Source organism: Drosophila mojavensis, unplaced genomic scaffold (assembly GCF_018153725.1).
Source record: "Drosophila mojavensis isolate 15081-1352.22 unplaced genomic scaffold, ASM1815372v1 contig_231, whole genome shotgun sequence".
NCBI lineage: Eukaryota > Metazoa > Arthropoda > Insecta > Diptera > Drosophilidae > Drosophila > Drosophila mojavensis.
This window is the reverse complement of record NW_025318772.1, coordinates 7,501,269-7,520,875: the sequence shown is the minus strand read 5'-3', so window position 1 is coordinate 7,520,875 and position 19,607 is coordinate 7,501,269. Positions and strand designations below refer to the sequence as shown.

Here is a 19,607-nt window from a genome sequence, read left to right as displayed (position 1 = left end):
AGTCCGCACATAAAAAACAGCTACAACAACAACTACAACTACAAACAATAAAAACGAAATAAACAACAAATTGGGCAGTCGACAACAACAACAACCAGAGCGCGCCTAAGCCTCCGGCGGAAGCGAACTAGTTTTGGCTCCATGCTCCGTGCATTGGGTCAAGCGGACCGCAGATAAAGTAGCGCATTGAACTGACTCGAGATGATTGGATTTTCGACTGGGGGGATTAGAAGTGGCCCAGCAGTGATGAGCCATAAAATGGCTGTAGTCTTCGAGTCCTTGCACAAGGATCATGTGGGATTTGCTCTAATGTTAACTACTTTTGTAGGCATATGCTAGTTGAAGCGGGCCAGACTCTAGTTGGTTTTCAATATTTTACATCTCAGTGGGAGATAGGAGGAACTCGGAGTGTAATGGTTTTGTATAAACGGATAAGACTGGCAGGCAGGAGGAGGGCAGGGCAGGATCATATCAAATATATATATAATATATCTTGCTAGATCAATGATCTGAATAGACTTAGCCATGTGGGTCTGTCTGTATCCTTGCCCACCCCTATGTCCTTCCACCTATTCATCTCTGTTCCCTTCCTCTGTGCATCTGTCAGTCTTGCTGTCCATCTGCCCGTCCTTCTGTTTGTCTGCCCCACTGTAAATATGGGTATATATATACATATGTCTGTGCTTTTTCTCATGCATATTTAAATAAAACGTAGATTCAGGAGATTAACAAGTCGGTTTGTCCCAACTGAAGCAGTCCTACTGATCTTAATGTTTAATTTCTTAACATACCTTTATTGTATGAAAGAAAAGTCTTTAGATCTGCTATTTAAAGTAATCTAGTGAGGAGTGCTCGACTAGAATATACCCAGAACACAGCGCTGAGCTAGACTTTGACTGTGTATAAAATCGAATATAGGCATATACATAAGCACTAACTAATTAAGTATTATCTAGATTTATATACCAATACACACGCATAAACTAATTGAATATTAACTAAATTTATATGCCAGTAAACTCACATTAACTAAATTTATATGCCAACAAACTGCTTCAAGTTGAACGAAACACTTGAAATTCTCCTCTATTTCTTTCACCACTTAATAAACTCATGTATGTCCACACTCTACTCTGGCTCTGGTAAATACAAACAAAAAGTGAAGTAAAAATAGGAAAACAATCCATTGTAGAATGAAGCAGTTCACACACATATCACTGCCACAGAGCGAGTGAAATACTTTGAAGTTCTGCCCGCACCGCGCTGCAGCAGTCGAGGTGAACGTGCAGGTGGAAGGAAAGGAGAATGTGAAAATATTTACCCAAGTCAAATTGTTAACAGTAATGACCAATTGGGAAAGTCGATTAACAAAGTGCCGGCATTTCACCAGTTGAGCTCACTTCAACGTAATTACCCAAACCAGTTTGGGCTTTGTGTGTGATACGAATTGACGCCATCTGTGAACCAACGGCTGATCGGATGCGATGTCGTCCATCTATAACTGGATAACTGCGAATTGTAATGGGCCATATGAATGGCACAGATATCCGTGTCGAGTCCAAGTGCATTTGGTCGTGGCTAAATTAAAATATTCTCATTAAGCACGACCCCAACCAGGACTGTCAGGTATAATTACGTACGCTATATGCTTGTGCTCTGCTCTTGCTTTGTTCAGCTCAGCCAGAGGCGGTAGAGAGGGGCGTGTGTGATGTATTAATTTAGAGGAAGCTTACAACAACCGCACCAACAGCAGCAGCAGCAGCAACTATAACAACAGCAACAATGCTGGCGACAATGACATCGGACACAGCCACAACCGCAGGAAGAGAGTCAAACTATTTCACAGCTAAAAATGTTATTATGCGTTTGTATTAACACGGACATGGAGACACCAGCAGACACACACGCACACACACACACACACACACAAGAATAGGAGCTGTAGCAACAGAGTGAAACACGTGCTAGCATACACACGCACACACGCACACACACCGACAGAGCCAACATTTTCCAACATTAACAAGCACGTCGCATGCAAACTAACTGTACCATTGGAGCAGAAATATCACTGATACGAATCATATGCGGCAACGCCAAAAACGCAAAGCATGCAGGCGACATAGTTTAGAGTCCCACACACACACACACACACACCTGGTAATATACCTGGTGCGAGGGCTGTCTAAAGCATTATATATAATTGTTTCTACAGCGATTCGATGGCGCTAGATAACATGGATTTTAATTCACCTGGCAATTATCTAATCTACTTAGTATCTAACACAGCAAGAGTGGAAAAACGTATTTTATACATATACATACGTAATTTATTTGGCTGAAATATCGTGCCCAAATTCTAGAAGCCACCCCCGCTCGTCCTTTCCAATGCGTGCAGCTCAACGTACGCTAAATAGTTTGCGCATATGAGATACAGAAGCATCCTTTGTGTTGCTTTTAGATGAACACACATGTACCGCTATGTGCGCACATATATATTCATTTCTATACATATAAAGATATATATATATATATTTGTATATGTATGTGAATATGAATATGTGGGAGCTTACACACACCTGCCCATGCAGCTTGGGATGCTGGGAAAAGTTAGTTACGAGCTCCAAACAATGATATTACGTAAAATATTTTGAAATTGCTGCTGTTACAGTCACACACACACACACACAGACACACACTGGTCGCGCTGGTCTAACTGAGTGTGAGTGCGTTGTCTATGGAGGCGTGGCAGCGGTCTTGGGATTGCGGCCATGTGGCATGTGACAGCAAAGCGCTGCCAGCTCCGCCCCTGCACCTTTGCCGTAATTGTGTGGCACATGACCCCGCCAGCGTGTCGGCATGTATGGCACCCTTTCGGGCAACACAAGGCAACGCAAGGCAAGGCGAGGCAAGGCGAGGCGGGGCAGGGCAGAGCACAACGAGTGGGAGTTGCAATAACCACAATTTCAGATGCTGCTTGCCAAAAGGTGCCCGACTCGACGACTCCTAATTCCGAGGCGTCTGCCACCCCGTCGCCCTCCCTCATCGTGCCCTGGCCTAAACGTAAGCTCATTACATTTTGGCTTTGTTTTGGACTAATTAAATTTGAATGACTATTTTCACTTAAAAAGTTTTTGCCAGCTCTCACTCTGTGCTGCGAACAAGTGGGGTGACAGTGGCATAGTGGGCGTGCCATGGGCAACTGGCTGGCTGGCTGGCTGCCTGGCTGCCTGGCTGCAAAACTCTTGAGTAAGATATAAACAGAGCCCGTGGCCCGTGAACCCAAACAACAGCACTCAGTCCGGAGCAGCAAATGCCAAAGTGTCGCACGGTTGTCACACAAAATATTAGAAATAATACTTAACCATAGAATTGCACAGCTTTGCTGCTGGCTGCGGCAAAAGGGGTTAATTGTGCTGCCCACGCAGCCCAACCTAACAGTTTCTTTTTATTTTTTTGAATTCTCTCTTTTGGCTTTTTTTGGCTTTGTTGTTTTTGTTTTCGTGCTGAGGGGTTTGAAATGTCAACTGCGAAATTAGCAGCGGAGGCAAATGGCAACCGGAAACGTGTGGCGAACCGGATATAAGCAACGTTGACTGCAGCAGCGCCAACAACAACAACACCAACGAGATCTGTCATCGAATCCATTTTTGATGTCAATTTAAATATTTGCATAGGAAAATATGTATTACATAAAGCTAGGAATCTATGCGTTATTTAAAGCGAATTAAAATTAAATGCATTCGCATGGGCATTGACATTCGCATTCGCATTCGCGTTTGGATTGGGATTCGCATTTGCATTCGATTTTTGCCATTTCATGCGCACCGCATGCCAAATAATTGGTCGACGGGATAATAGATATTAATGAATTTTGCGCCCAACAATAAACTGTATCATTGCAATGAGAGAAATGAAACGGCAAACAGTAAACAGCAAAAATGTGCAAATAAATAAATAAATAAATAACAACATATCAATGAGCAGCAGAGCTGCAGAGCTGCAGATCTCTGGGGAGCAGGAGCAGGATGCTCCATTTGAATAACAGCAGCAACAACGCCCACAAAGAACCCTTTGCACATATTTAATAGTGATGAAATTAAATGAAATACAATTCGCCGAGGCACTGTGTATGTGTGTGTGTGTGTTGTTGGCTCTTTACGATATTCGCGGCGGCGTCTGTAACCACAGCAGAACGCTCAAATCAATTAAGCGAACAATTTCATAAATGTGCAAACATTTTTAAGTAAATACGGGCTTAATGAAAATTCGCACACTATCAGCGCTCAGTCGATAGCCGTTGCAGGTGGATGAGTGTTATTAAAAAATATATACTTTTATTTACACACTCCAATACATCTCTTCAAATGCCTCTCTCTGCCTTGTTGAACAATTGTTGAACTTAAATCGAATCAATTGATTTATTGCAAAACTTTCAAGTCTATTAAGCCAGAGAGCTCGAATTTTGAAGCATGTTTTCGATTTGCAAAGTGCTTAAATATGCAAGCCACGCCCACAACGCGCATAGTTTTTCAGCTCAACATTTAAAGTTGCGTTGCTTTAAAAATCAATAAAAATCTGAATAGATATATATATTATATTTTTATCAACGTTCACAGAGATAGAGAAATTTAATATTGCTTCATAAATGCAGTTGATGGCGTGCTTTCAGCCGTTATTGCATTAAGTGCGAGTGTTTGACAATCCATTGCCACATTCTTTTATATACAAACAGTTATAGAATTCCTTTTCCTTTGGCGAAATGAATATCAGAAAAACTTGGGAATGCTTAAGTTAAGAATGCTCGGTAAAATGCTCAAAAAATAAAATAAAAAATTATTTTTACTCACACACCTCTGCTGACTGAAATCAGTGAAATTTATTCCAAAACAAATCATTTGTGATTTGACATGCCAATGAACGGAGCTCATGATTCATAGCTCTATTTGTAAAGTAGGTCAACAGCGAACAACCTGTAAAACTTTGTCATCCTGCCTCGACAACTTTTTTTTTGTTTTTCGATTGAGCAGGCGGCCAATAAACTTCATATTCTCATGCTGCTTTAGATATTTAAAAAATAAAAATATATAAATATATAAAATAAACAATATTTTCAGAAATAATACAGTATCCAATTTTGTGTTTTTTCTTTTTTATTTCTTTTTTTAGTTGAATATAACGAAGCTCAATAAAAAACAAATCAATGGAAAAAGCAAAGACAAAAGCTTAAATCATATAGCAAATATTGAATTTTAATAGCGCAATATAATTATCATTATATTAACCAGAAAATCTATATCATTTCGATGCAGCGTAACTTATGATCTACATATGCATGGATAATTTTAAGCATTATTCTCAATTTCAAGTCATTTCGGAGGATTGCTATAAATAATTTGTTACACTTTATATACATTTAGTACATGATAATTCAAAATTTCAAAATATTTTACTATTTTGATGAAAGCTAAATGAAAATTAGTTTAATTACATTTTGAGTGCCCTATAGACGAGGGCTTTAGCTTGTAATCAGAAATTTAAACTCTCTTTCTACGAACTTGGCCAGCTTTCTTAGTGTATAATTTTTATACACTCACACTTCACACTCTACCAATATACCCCGCATTTTTGTAGTCGTGAACGAGCATACAAATATGTTAATAGCCACTTCAAAAATGCACCGCACATTGCATAGTTATAAAACGGTTTTAATGAAACACATATACATTCATATATAAAGGCCAGATGGTCATCAAAACTCTGCTCCAGTTTACATTTTTATGCATGTGACTTGGCCAAGCTATAATCCACATACACATAGTCCATTTTGGTATAGTAAGCCAACTGGGCCATGTTTGACTCGTTAACAATAAGCCAAGCCGTGTTAAATCGTATTAAAGGCCGCGATAATTGGCTGCCAGCTGTAAAATTTAACAATCATTTTATGCGGCTCTGCAGTTTTGGCCAACTTTGTTTTTGACAAACTACAATGAGTGTAAATGTGTATACATATTTGTGTGTGTGTGTGTGTGTGTGTGTGTGTGTGTGTGTGTGTGTTTGCTTGTGTAAATTGGCGCACTAAATGCGTATTAACAGGCAGCAAGCTTTGGAATTGTCCTCGGGCCTGATTATAATGAAATATGAACATTAACCGCATTAGTTTAAATATACAAATATACCGCAAAAACGTTAAGTAAATACGACAACACACACACACACATACATCGGGCAGCATTTGCTTTGTGGCTGGGCGGCTTTATATAGGAGCTGATAGACAATTTTGCTCTGCATACAGGGCTGAACAAGAAAATTTAATAATGAAATTGAATTTACAATTATTTTTGTTTTGTTTACGCACACACACACACACACACGCACATATTTGTGTGCATACATATATAAGTACTTAGGTACATACGCAAACAATGGCTCATGCGTGGGCTACTCTCTTTTTCTATGAATCTGTGTGAGTGTATGACTGTGCGTGTGTGTGCGTGTCTTTGTGTGTGTGTATGTGTTTGTTATTGGTATGGGACTCCGTCAATATTTGATTTGTGTTAAGCGTTAAGTCGAGGGCCACATCAAAGCAACTCGTCGCACGATGACAATGGGGCGCGCACTTAGGTTTGGGTTTGGGTTTGAGGTTGGGTTGGGTTGGGGCAGGGGGCTGGGGCTGGGGGCTGGAGCTATAACTAAAATGTGATTAAAAGCCCTTTTGTTTGCATATAGTCAGCGGACAATTACATATCAATTAATGTTGAATTAAAGCTGCACACACTCACACGCACTCACACAGTGCCATATAAACAATGCAATTAACAGCCGGACAGAGTTAAGAGCTGTTGAGTCGTCTCCATCCATCTCTCTTTGTCTCCCTCTGTGTCTCCCTCTGTGTCTGCCTCTCTGCCTTGGAATGAAGCAATCCGATGCTCAATTAACGCAAACAGTAAAATCTTAAGTAATTGCAATAAAACAGACTACCTGAAGTACATATTTTATAAAGTTACTCGACTCGGCAGGTCGCTGCCAAGTAAATATGCCATAAAAATCAGCGCTCAAGCAGGCTGAAGGCACTGCCGCCAGGATAAGGATGAGAATGTTGACGACGACACCGGCAACGGCAACGGCAACGGCAGCGGCAGCGGCAACGGCACCGACACCGGCAGCAACTGCGACAGCGACAGCGACAGCGACTGAGACGAGGTAAGTCAGTCAGCCGAGGCAGGCGAGGACACCAGCCTTATCGGCATCGCACCAAATGAAGAGCTTTCACATGTCTGGCACATAAAATGGAACGCTGTTAAACGCACCATGGGGAATGGGGTGCTGTGTGGTGGCTGGGTGGTTGGGTGGTGCGCGGCAGTTGCTGGTGTGGTGCGAACGGAGTTGAGCCAAAGTTCGTTCGGTGTCGGTGTCTAAAAACGGCAGCAGCCAAAAATTGCTTATGTTTTCATAAAATGAAGCGCAAACATTTTCTGACTGAAAAGCATAATAAAAACATAAACAACAACAAAAACAACAGCAGAGGCAGCGGCAGCGGCAACGGCAACGGCAACGGCTACGGCATCAGCCGAGTAGAAATACGCGAAATTCTTTTGCCTTGAACTCGAAGAGGCTGTAATCTGATTTTATTATAATTTTGATTTTGCTTTCTTTTCATAAATTTTATAACAAACTCGCAGCGGGGCAGCCGCACGCACCCACGCCCACAGCCACCGAGAAAAACTGAAGGGGAAGCAAGAAAAAACAATGCAAAGCAAAAACCACCGCCAATAATAATAATAATCATAATAACAGAAACAACAACACCATCATCAGCAACAACAACAACAACAACTAACTGAGCTTAACTTTTTGTTGGCCAGAATGCGTAGCTTGCCTCAAGTCTTATATTTTTGTCAGTCGCCAAGCAGGCGTAAAATAATAAACGCGAAATAAAGTGGAGCCGCACAAATACAGGAAACCGCACACGCATACACATGTGCGCTCGTGTGTGTGCGTTTGTGTGTGTGTGTGTGTGAGCCACACGTGTTGCCCAAATGGCGCTGCCTGAGTCTCGGTCTCTGGTTCGTCCTTTTGGCTGTTCGCCGAAGCGTTTACACTGATTTTCGCTTTCAGTCAATTTTAAAGACAACTTTAAGCCGCATAGCTAAACAAAGCAACAACAACAACAACAACATGAAACAAACAACAAGAGCAGCCCATTTACTTGCTGTTACATTTTTAATGAGATTAAAATAGGCTCACACAACACGACAGCAGCAACAACTTTCACACACTCAACACCCGCAACACACACACACACGCACACACACATAGAAAGGCGGGCTTAATGTAGGTGCGTACTTAATGGCAATTTGGGGACTTGTGCTTAGATTTTTGTTGTTTTTGTTTTTGTTTTTTTTTTTTTAAAGAGTTCTTCGTTGCCGTGCCACGCCCTCTGCCCAGCCGTTGACTTAAAAGGCTAAAGAGCTTTTGTGTTTTCGGTGGGCATGTCGAGCTGCAGCGCCGCCTTGGCCACTCATTAATCTACGAGGCATTAATTTCTCACCGCAAAATCCAATCTAAATTGCATAAATCAACAGGCCGTAACGAAGGGTGTGCACGCCCACTCCGCCCACCGCCCTTTGGCGCCCTGTAACAGTAATTGGGTCACTTGTATGCGAAAAACCAGTGAACTGTTGCATGTGCGCACATGATGATGGGGTGGGGGGAAGGTGAGGAGGCGAACGGCATTTGGATATGGCATTTGGCTGGCAAAATTCATTGCAATCTCGCAGCTACTTTGTCAAGCGGCAGCTGCTAGAATTACATCAGCGATTGCAGCTAGAACAATCAGAGGACTCCAGATGCAATTCGAAATGAGCCCATCGAAACCGGCAACGCTCTCCGCCAGATTTGTGTGCCCTAATTAATTAATTGAAATTCATGAATTGCACATGCGACTGGCGCTCCAAGTGCGATGCGACGCGATGCGATACGATGGGATGCGATGCGATGCGATGTGGCGCTGGAAGCTCGCTGGCAACGGTTCGAGCTGATGTTGCCGCCAGCATTGCCGCATATTAATTGCAATCAAAGCTCAATGGGCGACGCCCCCAACCACACACACACACACACACACACTGAGAGACATACATTGTCATTTACATATACATTTACAGCGATCCATAAGCGTTTAAACAAAAGTGTGTGGCAGCAGATGTTATGAAAGCTGAGCCAAGAGCGAAAGCCGCTTAGCCACCGAGGCGTGTTTTAATTTATTAATGGGAATTTATCGAATAGCGACAGTTCCACTTTTTGTTGACTGCAATTCCCAAGCTGTGCATCTCCCCCGCTCTCCCTTAGCCACTCTCTTTCGTTTGACCCACTCCTGCTGTTCCCTGTTCCCTTCATCTTCATCGGCGGCTTATCTATGCGTCGCGTAATTTCGTTTATTAAGTGGCACTTAATTTAGTAGGCGTGCGCGCTTTGCCTTTTCCCCAATCGACAAAATATTGAAATTGACAGCCCAGCTGAAGTTGGCCTATTGGAGTCGAGTCGAGCAGGTTCGAGTAGTTGGCTTACTGGTTTTTCGGTTTTCGGTTTTCGGATTTCGGTTTTCTATCAGCCGCTGAGCCACTGTCATTTAGCCATTAGGGAAATGCCAGTAGCTGAACGACTATCGATTAGGAAATTCATGATATATCTGTATCACTTAGCCAAGCGCAAAGGTTTCTCTATTTACATGGAAGCGTGTGACAGGCGGAACTTGTTGACCAACACTGGCGGAGTTATTTATTGAATAATATACTATAGAAATATATGTATTTAATGCACATATATAATTATATTTGACATTTTAAATTATTTGAACAATTACTTTGCTTGTGAAAGATAAAATTTCTTAATTTATAGAGCGATCAAAAAAAAAAAACTATTGCTCAAAATTGAATAGTTTTATTGTATTATATAATTTAATTATCAATTATCAATTTACGTAAATCTAAGTGAAATATTGTAATTTCATTTCACTTAATACCCAATAGCTGCACAGCCTTCACTGTACAGTCTTCACTCTTAATGGAAACCCAGCAAAACTATTGATGGATTAACACTGGACATATTGAAGCGAGTAATGCGAAATTGAAACTTACGCTTGGCCATTTGAATAATGAGCCTGTTTACTCAGAATGGCAGAGACATAAATTCAAGATAAAAGCCAAGACAATAAAACATCTCAAGCCATTTCATTGTCTCACTGCAATTTCTTTGACTACATATTATTCTTATTTGGTCAGGCTCTCTCATTGTATTACTTATGCAATCAAAAGCCGACAAAGTAAATAGCCTGCAGCTGGTTAGCCAACACTGATTTTCCAATTCAATGACATTTATTTGGGAGTTTGTGTAGTCAAAGTAAGATTTATAAATGCTTAATGTGTTCATAAATAATTAATATTGCTTTTTAGCTTTCATAGTCCAATAATCATGGTGTGTGCATAATTTGTTGTCCTTTTATGGCTCGGGGCATAGAAAAGTAGTCAATAAATCAAGCAAATTCAATATAGAGTATGAAAAAATATTTAATTTAATCAAGTATTTAATGTATACAAATATTAAAAATAATTTATGTAATTCCTAAAACTTGTATAAATTTTTATATACCTTTATACGATTATTAAATAGATACAAATCATAGAATTTGTAAAATATAATTTATATAATTTCTTAAAGCTTCTACTAACTAAATCTACAAAACTCTTAAAAATTCTTTTCAATAAATAATTAAATACATAAGACTCCTAAAACTTCTCAATGCTTTAACAAAGTTACATAACTTATTTAATATATACAAATCTTAAAACTTGTGCTAAATTCCATAATCCCATCGTTAACTTCTATTTAACTTCAGTCGAGTAAAAATATTTTGATACTTTAAGCCATGTGGACGACACATAGGCCAGCACGTTTAGCTCGGCAAATGTTGGCCTAATCAGTGGAAAATGTTTTCAAAACATTGCGGAGCGCCTCATCAGTTGTGGGCAAAAGTGGGCGAGCCAGGCGACAACCGAAACCAACTACAACATGGAGATAAACAACAGGCGCACCGCAACAATAACAACGACGACCACTGGGCGCAATTGTTTCGAACTCGGGCGCGCTCTCTTCGGCTGTTAACAGCACGAATACCGTAAATTTCGAAATGTCGAAAGAGCGCGCCAAGTTTAAGAGCGAAGCGTGTTCGAAAAGAGCGAGTTCGAAAATGAGCTTGAGAGCACGTCTTTCGGGTTCCTGTTGTTGTTGTTATTGTTGCTGTTGCTGTTCTCGTGGCTGTTAATGCCTGCCTGGTCGTCGTTATGTGCGAAAGTCACGAACATTGGCCGTCGTCTAACGAAAATGTGTATGTGTCACAGTGGGAGTGTGTTAGTGTGTGTGCGTGCGAGCCGCTCGTGTGTCGGCATGTGCAAAACTCGCGGATGTAGATGTAGGCCAATGGGTAGTCGACGACGACTACAAGTACACGAGCAAAGGACTACAAAGCAACAGCAACAACAATGCCAAACAGAAAGAGAGCGAGAGCGAGCGCGTGGGAGCAAGAGAGAGACAGTGAGACAATGAGGCGGTGAGAGTGGGAGAGCGAGCACGCGGCTAGTATGCCACACAAATGTTGAATAGTTGCGGAAGGTTATGAATTTCCGTGAGAAATTACTACAAGTAATATGTGAGTGCTATATGCGCATACATGTATATGCTGCCAGCGCGATTATGTGTGCATGTAGGTGTGCCTGTGCATGTGTGTGTGTCTGTGTGTGTGCATGCATGTGTGTTAGCCTGATTGTGAATACAGGTCCTGTTTTAGCTCAGGCTTTAGCCAGAGTCGAAGCTGGCGTTGCTGCTGGAATTTGAATTGGTATAGGGATTGGGCTTATGCATGGCCTGTTCGCTCGTGTGTGACCACGTGAAAGTCGGAGGCGTTGTTATCCATCCCACCAACATAGACCCTACATGTGTGTAGTGTGAGTGTGTATGCGTGTGTGTGTGTGTGTGCTCATGTGTGCATGCTGATAACAATGTTGCACTTGCTAATGCATTAATTTTAATGCATTTCGGTGTCGCATAGCTCCTCCAGCTGGGCCGTTTAAATTTCCGATGCTCCCACAGGACACAAGTTCCAGTTACAGTTCACTTAATTATGTGAATGCCGTTGAGCTGCTTTTGCAGGCAGCAGGCAGCAGGCAACAGACAAGGCAAGGCAAGCCAAGACAATAACAAAAGGAGCAAAAGTCATAGCCAAGTGTTGAGTTATCCATCTTAGCTTTGAAGGTGCCTTGGCCTTCCTCTGCTTTTGCTTCTGCTTCTGCTTCTGCTTGCTGCTTCTACTTATGCTTGCTGCTCATATTTATGCCCCCTCTTTGCCATTTTTATCTGCTGCCTTTTGCATTGCTTATGATCAAAACTCTGGCAAAGTGTCGTCCTCATCATTATCGCTTTTGTTTCAAGCTGCTGCTGCTGCTGCTGCTGCTACGGCTTCTGCCCGCAGCAAAAGAGCTATGGCAGAATCCTTTGGTCCTTTGGCGCCGGCCTGACACTTTTCTGACATTGTGCAAATGAATAATTGTGCTTTTCTTTGCCGGCAGTGCAGCCCGCCCAGCCACAGCGACAGTCCCAGCCCCGACCACAACAACTGCACATCCGTTCCACATCGCTCGCTCAATGTCTCATCATCATCCTCGTCGCCGTCGTCGTCGTCCTCGTCGTCGTCGTCGTCGTAGTAGTCGCAGTTGTCGTCAGCCTCGTTGCTCATTCGCTGGGCCGTTGTCATCCTCATCAGCAGCAGCATTATCATCATCATCGTCGTCATCCCCTGAATCATCATCATCCTGGTCATCGTCATCGTCATCCGCATCCTCATCGTTGTCCTCATCGCCTGTGCTGGCCGACCACAGCCAAACAAGCAGCTAAACAGTCGCTTAGCCAGCCTGTCTACTGACCCCTTTTCAATGGGCATCCGCTGGATATGGCAATGGCCAGCACTGGCTGGACAGCTCTGGCTGGACATTGCCATCCTCGATTCCACACTGTTTGCCCATTCATTTTGTTTCTGTTTGCGCTTTGATTGACGGAGCTACGCTGAGCTGAACTGAGGCTTTAGCTGCTGTTGCTACTGTTGCTGGTGCTGCTGCCGTTGCATGTCCTTGCGCTTGTCCTTTTGCTAGCCAATGCCATTGCGCTTTGCCAGCGTTATTAATGATTTCTCCAAAGTTTTCGCTACATTTTATGCTACATCTTCTGCCCGGCTGGCCCCCGGATTCTCCGCTTGTTTATTCTTGTTATTGTTGTTGGTGTTGTTGGTGTTGTTGCTGTGGCTGTTGTTGTTATTGCTGTTGTTGGCATATTGTTGATTGTTCTTTTATCTCGTCTCTGTCAATTCGCTGCGTTATATTGCTGCGTTTCATTTGACTTTGGGTTTTGAATTTCCGTCAGCTCCCATGGGTAGCCAACATTTTGGCTTCCTTCTCGCCGGCCATCGCCCGGTTGCCGGTTGCCCAGTTGCCCGGTTCCATTTATGAGCAGCTCAGCCGGAGTTTGGTTACGTTCAGTTGATCCTCGAACGCCTTTTTGCAGCTTGCTTTTGTCTATCTGCTTACTTGCCATTTCCCTTCAGATAAATACTTGTCAATCAGTTATTAATTGCTTTTCAAATTTTATTGAATTTGTGGTTTCTGCTCGTTGCGAGCAGCTCGTCTCGCTCTCCCTTACTCCCCCCGTATCCCTGTCGCCCTCTCCATTGATTGGCAAGCCAATGCCCAAGCTGCAGCTCGACTCCATCTCCCTAAGCTAATTAACCCAGACGATTCCCACCGCCGCTGCAGAAGTATAAATGCAACTGCCCTCAAAAGTCAATCAATTCCAAGAAAACTGTTGCTAGGACTTTTGCCGTCGTTGCCGTCATTGAAATTCACAGAATACATTTCCTGTCACTGGCAAAACTTGGCACTACTTTTAATTATAGTAAAATATACATTTTTATGCATCATAATATCAAAAGATAAATAAACTTGTAAGCAATAGTTGAAAATATATCTTTACAGCGCAAACTGATTTTTTATGTGATAATTTAATTTATTTTGCTTTAAGATATATTAGTATTGATATGGATATACATACCTGTGAAATATATAGAAGAAATAAATTAATGCAAACCATCAAAAAGTGTTGGAATTTAGGAAATATACAAATATACATTATTAAAAATATTTGTAATATTTTTTTAATTTTCCTTTTTTTTTATTTAATAATAATTATAAGCAGTTTTTCAAATTAATCTTATTATTTAAATTATTATGAGTTAAGAAATCAAGTTTATCTACTGAAAGTTTCCACTTTGGGTTTCGGTGGAGATTGCAAATCTTTTATTTATTTGACAGTCAAAAATTTTAATGTAAGGACGCACATTGAATGCAACTGATTTGAAGTAAATATTTCATAAATAATAAATATTATATAAATAAATTCAAAAACAGTTTTGCTGATGTGTTTATCCATCTGATTGATATGGGGGATACAAAAAAAAGGCAGCAGATGCAGAGAAAGAAATGCGGAACGTAATATGTCAATTTGTCAGGTGAGCAACCCGTTATCAGCGACAGCCTTTCATTTAAAAGTCAGATTTCTTTGGCATGGCAATACCGATAGAGCACGTTAATTGCATTTCTTGGCCATGTGATAGACGACGACACTCGGCGTGTCAGCTGGCAGTGACACAAGACGAGCGAAATTAACACCAAGTGATGGCTGTGTGGCTGACTGAGTGTGTGTGTGTGTGTGAGTGTGTGGCTGACTGTGTGTGTGAAAGTGTGTGCTGAAAAAGACAAAGAGTTGGCAAGATATGTTACCCACTCATGTGCAATGCAATAGAGAAGGCGCCAGCCAGCCACAGCGAATGTGATGCACATAAGACCAAGAGAGCTCTTGCTGGCTGGCTGCTTGTCTACTCAAAAGGTGTGTGTGACCACATAACTACACACACCAGCACACACACACACACACACACAGCTGAGGAACAGCGAAATGCAATTAGAAAATAGATGTGGCCAAGCCGAATGTTCATGTTGTTGGTGGAAATACATGCACCGCACCAGAGCAGAGACCACACAGCGAGTGCATGCTGGGCGCGCACTCTCCATTTCATTAAATGCGCTCCGATGTTTATTAAAATGCATGAAATACTTTTAAAAACAATGCAGAGGTCGGCAGAGCACTTTGTTGCTGTCATGTTTATGAGACAGCAGCTGCAGCAGCAGCAGCAGCAGCAGCAACAACAACACTATTTAATGACAGCAACAACACAGCTGAAAGTAATTGACTCTGCGCCTCACTGGCCAAACCAATTGCCATACAGACGGCCAGCGATAGCAGCGGCAAATGCAGTTCCTGGTTTAGTGGCTCGTTTTTGTTTTTGGTTTACTTTAGTTCTGCATTGCCGGCTTGCAACATATGCAAATGGTTCCCATTGTTGCTGTTGTTGCTGCTGTTGCTGTTGTTGCTGCTGTTGCTGTTCGCGCATCTGGCAACATCTTGTTGAGCTGTCAAAATATGCTTGTTAACAACATTTGTTGCACCGCACCAACAGCTTGAACAGCTTGAACAGCCCAAACAGCCCAAACAGCTTGAATGTGCTTGGACCCAGCCATGCATTAGACTAAACATGTTTACAAGCCAACAGCAACTTTTTCGAGTGCAATGCTTTTAGGAGCTGCTTTCCATTTAATTTCTGACAGCAGCATTTTCTCTCACTCTGCTTTATTCTCTCTCTCTCTCTCTCTCTCTCTCTCTCTCTCTCCTTTTTACTTGACTTAGTTAAAAGGCGACAAAAATAATCATCAGAATTGTCCGTTGTTCGTTGAGTTTTATCTCGTGCTAAACTCTCCATAAATAGCCAAACTCAGTTCAGGCCATGCTGAAGATATGTGTGCGAGCAGTTCCCGCTGCCGCCTTGGGCGTGCGTTTGTCTAATAGATCAGCTGCAGCAGCAGCAGCAGCAGCAGCAGCCACAGCAGCCGCAGCAGCGACTCAAATGTGCTTTTAGGTCATTTATCATCTGGACGCTGTCTGCAATTTCAGCGACTGGGTGTCGTTCATGTTGCAGGCAGCCAACGGCCGCTTCTATGCCTCTGCGTTAGCGGCCACATCCTAAGCATGAAATTCGAGCGACGTGCGCGCACAAGGTGTCTGCATTTCAACGCCCCAGACTCGAGCAATGTGAGGTGCCTCCCCTACCCCTCCCGCCTCCCCCTTACCTCTGCCCATACCCCTGCCACCGACCTCAGTCACTTGGCCGCCCTCTCTGGCCGCACGGCAGGCAAACGTAACCTGGACTAACCACAAATGTTGCAGGCAGCGGGCAGCTTGGCTTTTGCTTCATTTTCAGTGAAAATTATTCAGCATAAATCATTTTAATGTTGCGTGATTTTTAGACGGCCATTTAGCGGCCCCCGAATGTCACTTAAAATCTGCCACATTAAAAACACAAAAACAGACGACAACGAGAAACGGCTGCAAGATGAGGGTTAAGCCGACGGGGCCAAAACAGAGCAAAAAGCAAATTCTCATTTAAAAGCCATTCAACATTTGTTAAATTAAAACAAATATTTATGCTTAACTAAACGAAAGTGTAATACAAACTTTTGTACAGAATTTTTGATATTGTTTTGTATTAAAAGCATTTCGGTGTTTAGGCAACATAAATTGAGTCGCACTGTCAAGGATTGTGAAAAGTTTAAAGTTTTTAATTTATTGCATTTATTAACATTTTGAGAGCACAGACAGCAACTCATATTCAAATTCCAGTTGCCCTGACAGCGCCTGTCTGACGAGACGAGACAAGACGAGACAGTGAAGAGTGAAGAGTACAAAATGTGAGTATAGCTAAATAATTACAGACATTATGGCAGCCACATAAACTTTTTAGCCGAGGCTTTTTGCCCAGGCAACTATACAAATGTATTCAGGCAGATCAAAGCAGTCAGACAGAGAGGGGGAGAGGGAGAGAGACTGATATGGTATACATATAAATGCTATTTAGTTTTGTGCAGATGTTTTGATGCTTTGAAGTTCATTTCAGCTTTGAGTTGACATTCGCAGGAATCACGTCTTTCAGTTCGCAGCACAAATGATACTTTGTTGTGGTCGATAAGTAGGCATACAAAAAAACAAAAGGAATTTTATTAGTACTAATGACAGACCCGACGGCCAGTCCCTAGTGCCACTTACGCCATCAACTTTGGGCCGGCAGCGGGATCGTTGCAGGAAGCGCATTATGTGCGGCGGCATATGTTCCTTGTACATCGCATATTGTTGCAGTACGAAGCGGCAAGAACTGAAGTGCACACATTTGCCAGAGTTTTTGTCGGGTGTCTGGCAGCTGCGGTCTATATAGGCAAAATAATATGATATTAAATGCGGATGTGTGTGTGTGTGTGTGTGCTGGCCATTATCAAATGGCTGCTGGCTGACTTACGTGTGCGGCACAGAGTGGGCAGCAAAATGAGGAGCCACAGGAAAATCAATCGGAATGTGCGCCGCATTTGGAATTCAAAATGCAAAGAAGTAGCCGCCGTTTGCCCCCCTCGTTAATGATGTATTAAAGTCGCGTTAAAGTCTTATACGCTTGAAGACACGGACACAGACTGATGCGGAAACTGGAAGCTGGGCAACAGATTGTTGCTCAAGTAAACAGCTTGGGCAACTTTTGATAAGCGCTCGCCCAGCCCACTCTCTCCCTCTCTCTCTTCCTATCGCTCTCCCTCTCTCTTGAGCGCAAGCTCTTATCAGCGGCGTGCAAAACAAGAGGCCAAAAAATATGTACATAATATGTAAACAAAAGCACACACACACATACAAATACATATACATGTAAAAGCTATAGCCGAGGCAGCCATAAACACATGTTTTAGGCAGCGCATACCAGTATGAACGAGCTATGCTGAACCCTGCTTGGGCTAATACTGTCGCCACCCGCCTCCTGCCTCCCGTCTCCTGACTGCCTGCCTGCCTGCCTGGCCTAGCCTTGTCTATGGCAAATGGATATTTATTATACATCTATGTAGATTTATTGCAAAGTTCAAAATGAAATTCAAAGCGTGTGGAAAGCAGCAGCTGGCCCAGCAGTTGACTTGATGCCTTGCCTTTGCTGTTCGCCGATAATATTAGAGCAGCTCTAAGCTATATCAGCATTACAAATGCTAAGCCAGCACACACTAACCATGCTCCTATCCATTGGCTCTAATTGCAGCACATAATATTTAATTATGAAGAGCATAAAAACATTACAAGTTCATATCTAGATTATATTCAGCGTCAAGTAAATGCTTTGAATTTCATTTTAATGAGCGTAACCACATAGACAGAGCATTTTTTGTGGTTGGGCACGAAATTAAATGAAAAGGGGTATATTGAATTTTATTTACAAATTTGTGTGAGCATATACATACATATGGAATATATCCTATTAAATTCTCTGTCTCTGGATAACAGATAGATCAATGAATGGACTGCGCTTTGGCCCATATCAAAAGAAAACGAATCTACTTTCAACTAATATCATAAACGAGTATTGTGCCGTCAGCTCTACCCGGCTACACAATGTGTTTGCTTGCTTGTATTGTTGCGTTGCATTTGGAAGCTTATTCCATTGCAATTTTTTGCTAATGAGCAAAATAACAAAATCAGGATTATATTCAATTCCCCCTGGCGCACGTACTTACATAAATGTTTTACATTTATAATATATATGTGTTTATAGAGATATGCGCATGTGTGGAAGGTAGTTTCGCTGGTAAAATTTTAATAAAAATGTAAATTGTTTTGCGAGTAGCTTAAGGGGTTTCTGGCACATGCAAACCCAATAAAAAGATATTACTCGTTATGAACTTGGCGGCCGTTTGGCGTTTGCCAAAAGCTGTGCGAGGTGTGCCCGAAGCTTGGCAGTATCATTTCATTGCATTTCATTTCGTTCCATTTATGATTGGTAAGTTGAAGCTGAAAGTTTCGACGCTCACAATATCGTGCCTAGCAATTGTGCGTCTGGGATGCTTTAAGTGCGACCAGAAAAAGTTGGCCATGTAGCCGAGCGGCCATAAAAGTTGGCCAACATATTCCATGGCCATGGTTTATCTAAATATGCAGGCGCGAGCCTCCATGCATATGAATATTGTTATGAGTGTTCAAGAATAAGTTTTGATGGAAAACCTTATACGATTCCCGTTTTTTGATTGCTTATTGCCAAATAAATTTAAACTGTTTTTAACACCCAGCGCGGACAGATCGTAACTTTCCATAACTGCATGAATATTGACGAAACGACGACGGATTTAATGGACATCGAACCATTATCAAGTACATTGCAAAATGCAGACAGACGGACAGTCAGGCGGACAGACAGCCGGGTGATGAAAGACGCATTGTTTGCTCATAAAAGCCGCACATCATTAAATTCCCGAAACCGCTGTGAGTGGTTAAGGCCAACTTGGCACTGCGCTGCTCAGCTCATCCTCATCAAGCCCCTTCCTAGTCTGCACCATATGTAAACGTTTAAGTATGGCATTTAGATATGTGTGTACAAA

The 19,607-nt window shown here is 42.1% G+C and overlaps 1 protein-coding gene and 1 long non-coding RNA gene across 2 annotated transcripts; one reads left to right on the top strand and one right to left on the bottom strand.

Moving 5' to 3' along the window:
• The first annotated feature begins 10,031 nt into the window (after positions 1-10,031).
• Positions 10,032-10,617, top strand: LOC122757017. The gene is made up of 2 exons (XR_006356905.1): positions 10,032-10,398; positions 10,452-10,617. It is a non-coding gene; the product is annotated as an uncharacterized LOC122757017 (long non-coding RNA).
• Positions 10,618-16,768: 6,151 nt separating this feature from the next.
• Positions 16,769-17,668, bottom strand: LOC6575265. The gene is made up of 3 exons (XM_002001243.4): positions 17,504-17,668; positions 17,257-17,414; positions 16,769-17,161 (listed from the first exon to the last, which is right to left on the bottom strand). The coding sequence occupies exons 1-3, from the start codon at positions 17,568-17,570 to the stop codon at positions 17,099-17,101; spliced, it is 288 nt and encodes a 95-aa protein (XP_002001279.2). The 5' UTR covers positions 17,571-17,668; the 3' UTR covers positions 16,769-17,098.
• Positions 17,669-19,607: the final 1,939 nt, after the last annotated feature.

What these genes read in the sequence shown, in the direction of transcription:
- LOC6575265 (XM_002001243.4), bottom strand. Translation starts at nt 17,570, where the DNA reads ATGCGGCGCACATTCCGATTGATTTTCCTGTGGCTCCTCATTTTGCTG. An exon ending in GCCCACTCTGTGCCGCACAC is followed by an intron (nt 17,415 to 17,503) that starts GTAAGTCAGCCA and finishes TTGCCTATATAG; the next exon opens with ACCGCAGCTGCCAGACACCC. An exon ending in GCCGGCCCAAAGTTGATGGC is followed by an intron (nt 17,162 to 17,256) that starts GTAAGTGGCACT and finishes ACCACAACAAAG; the next exon opens with TATCATTTGTGCTGCGAACT.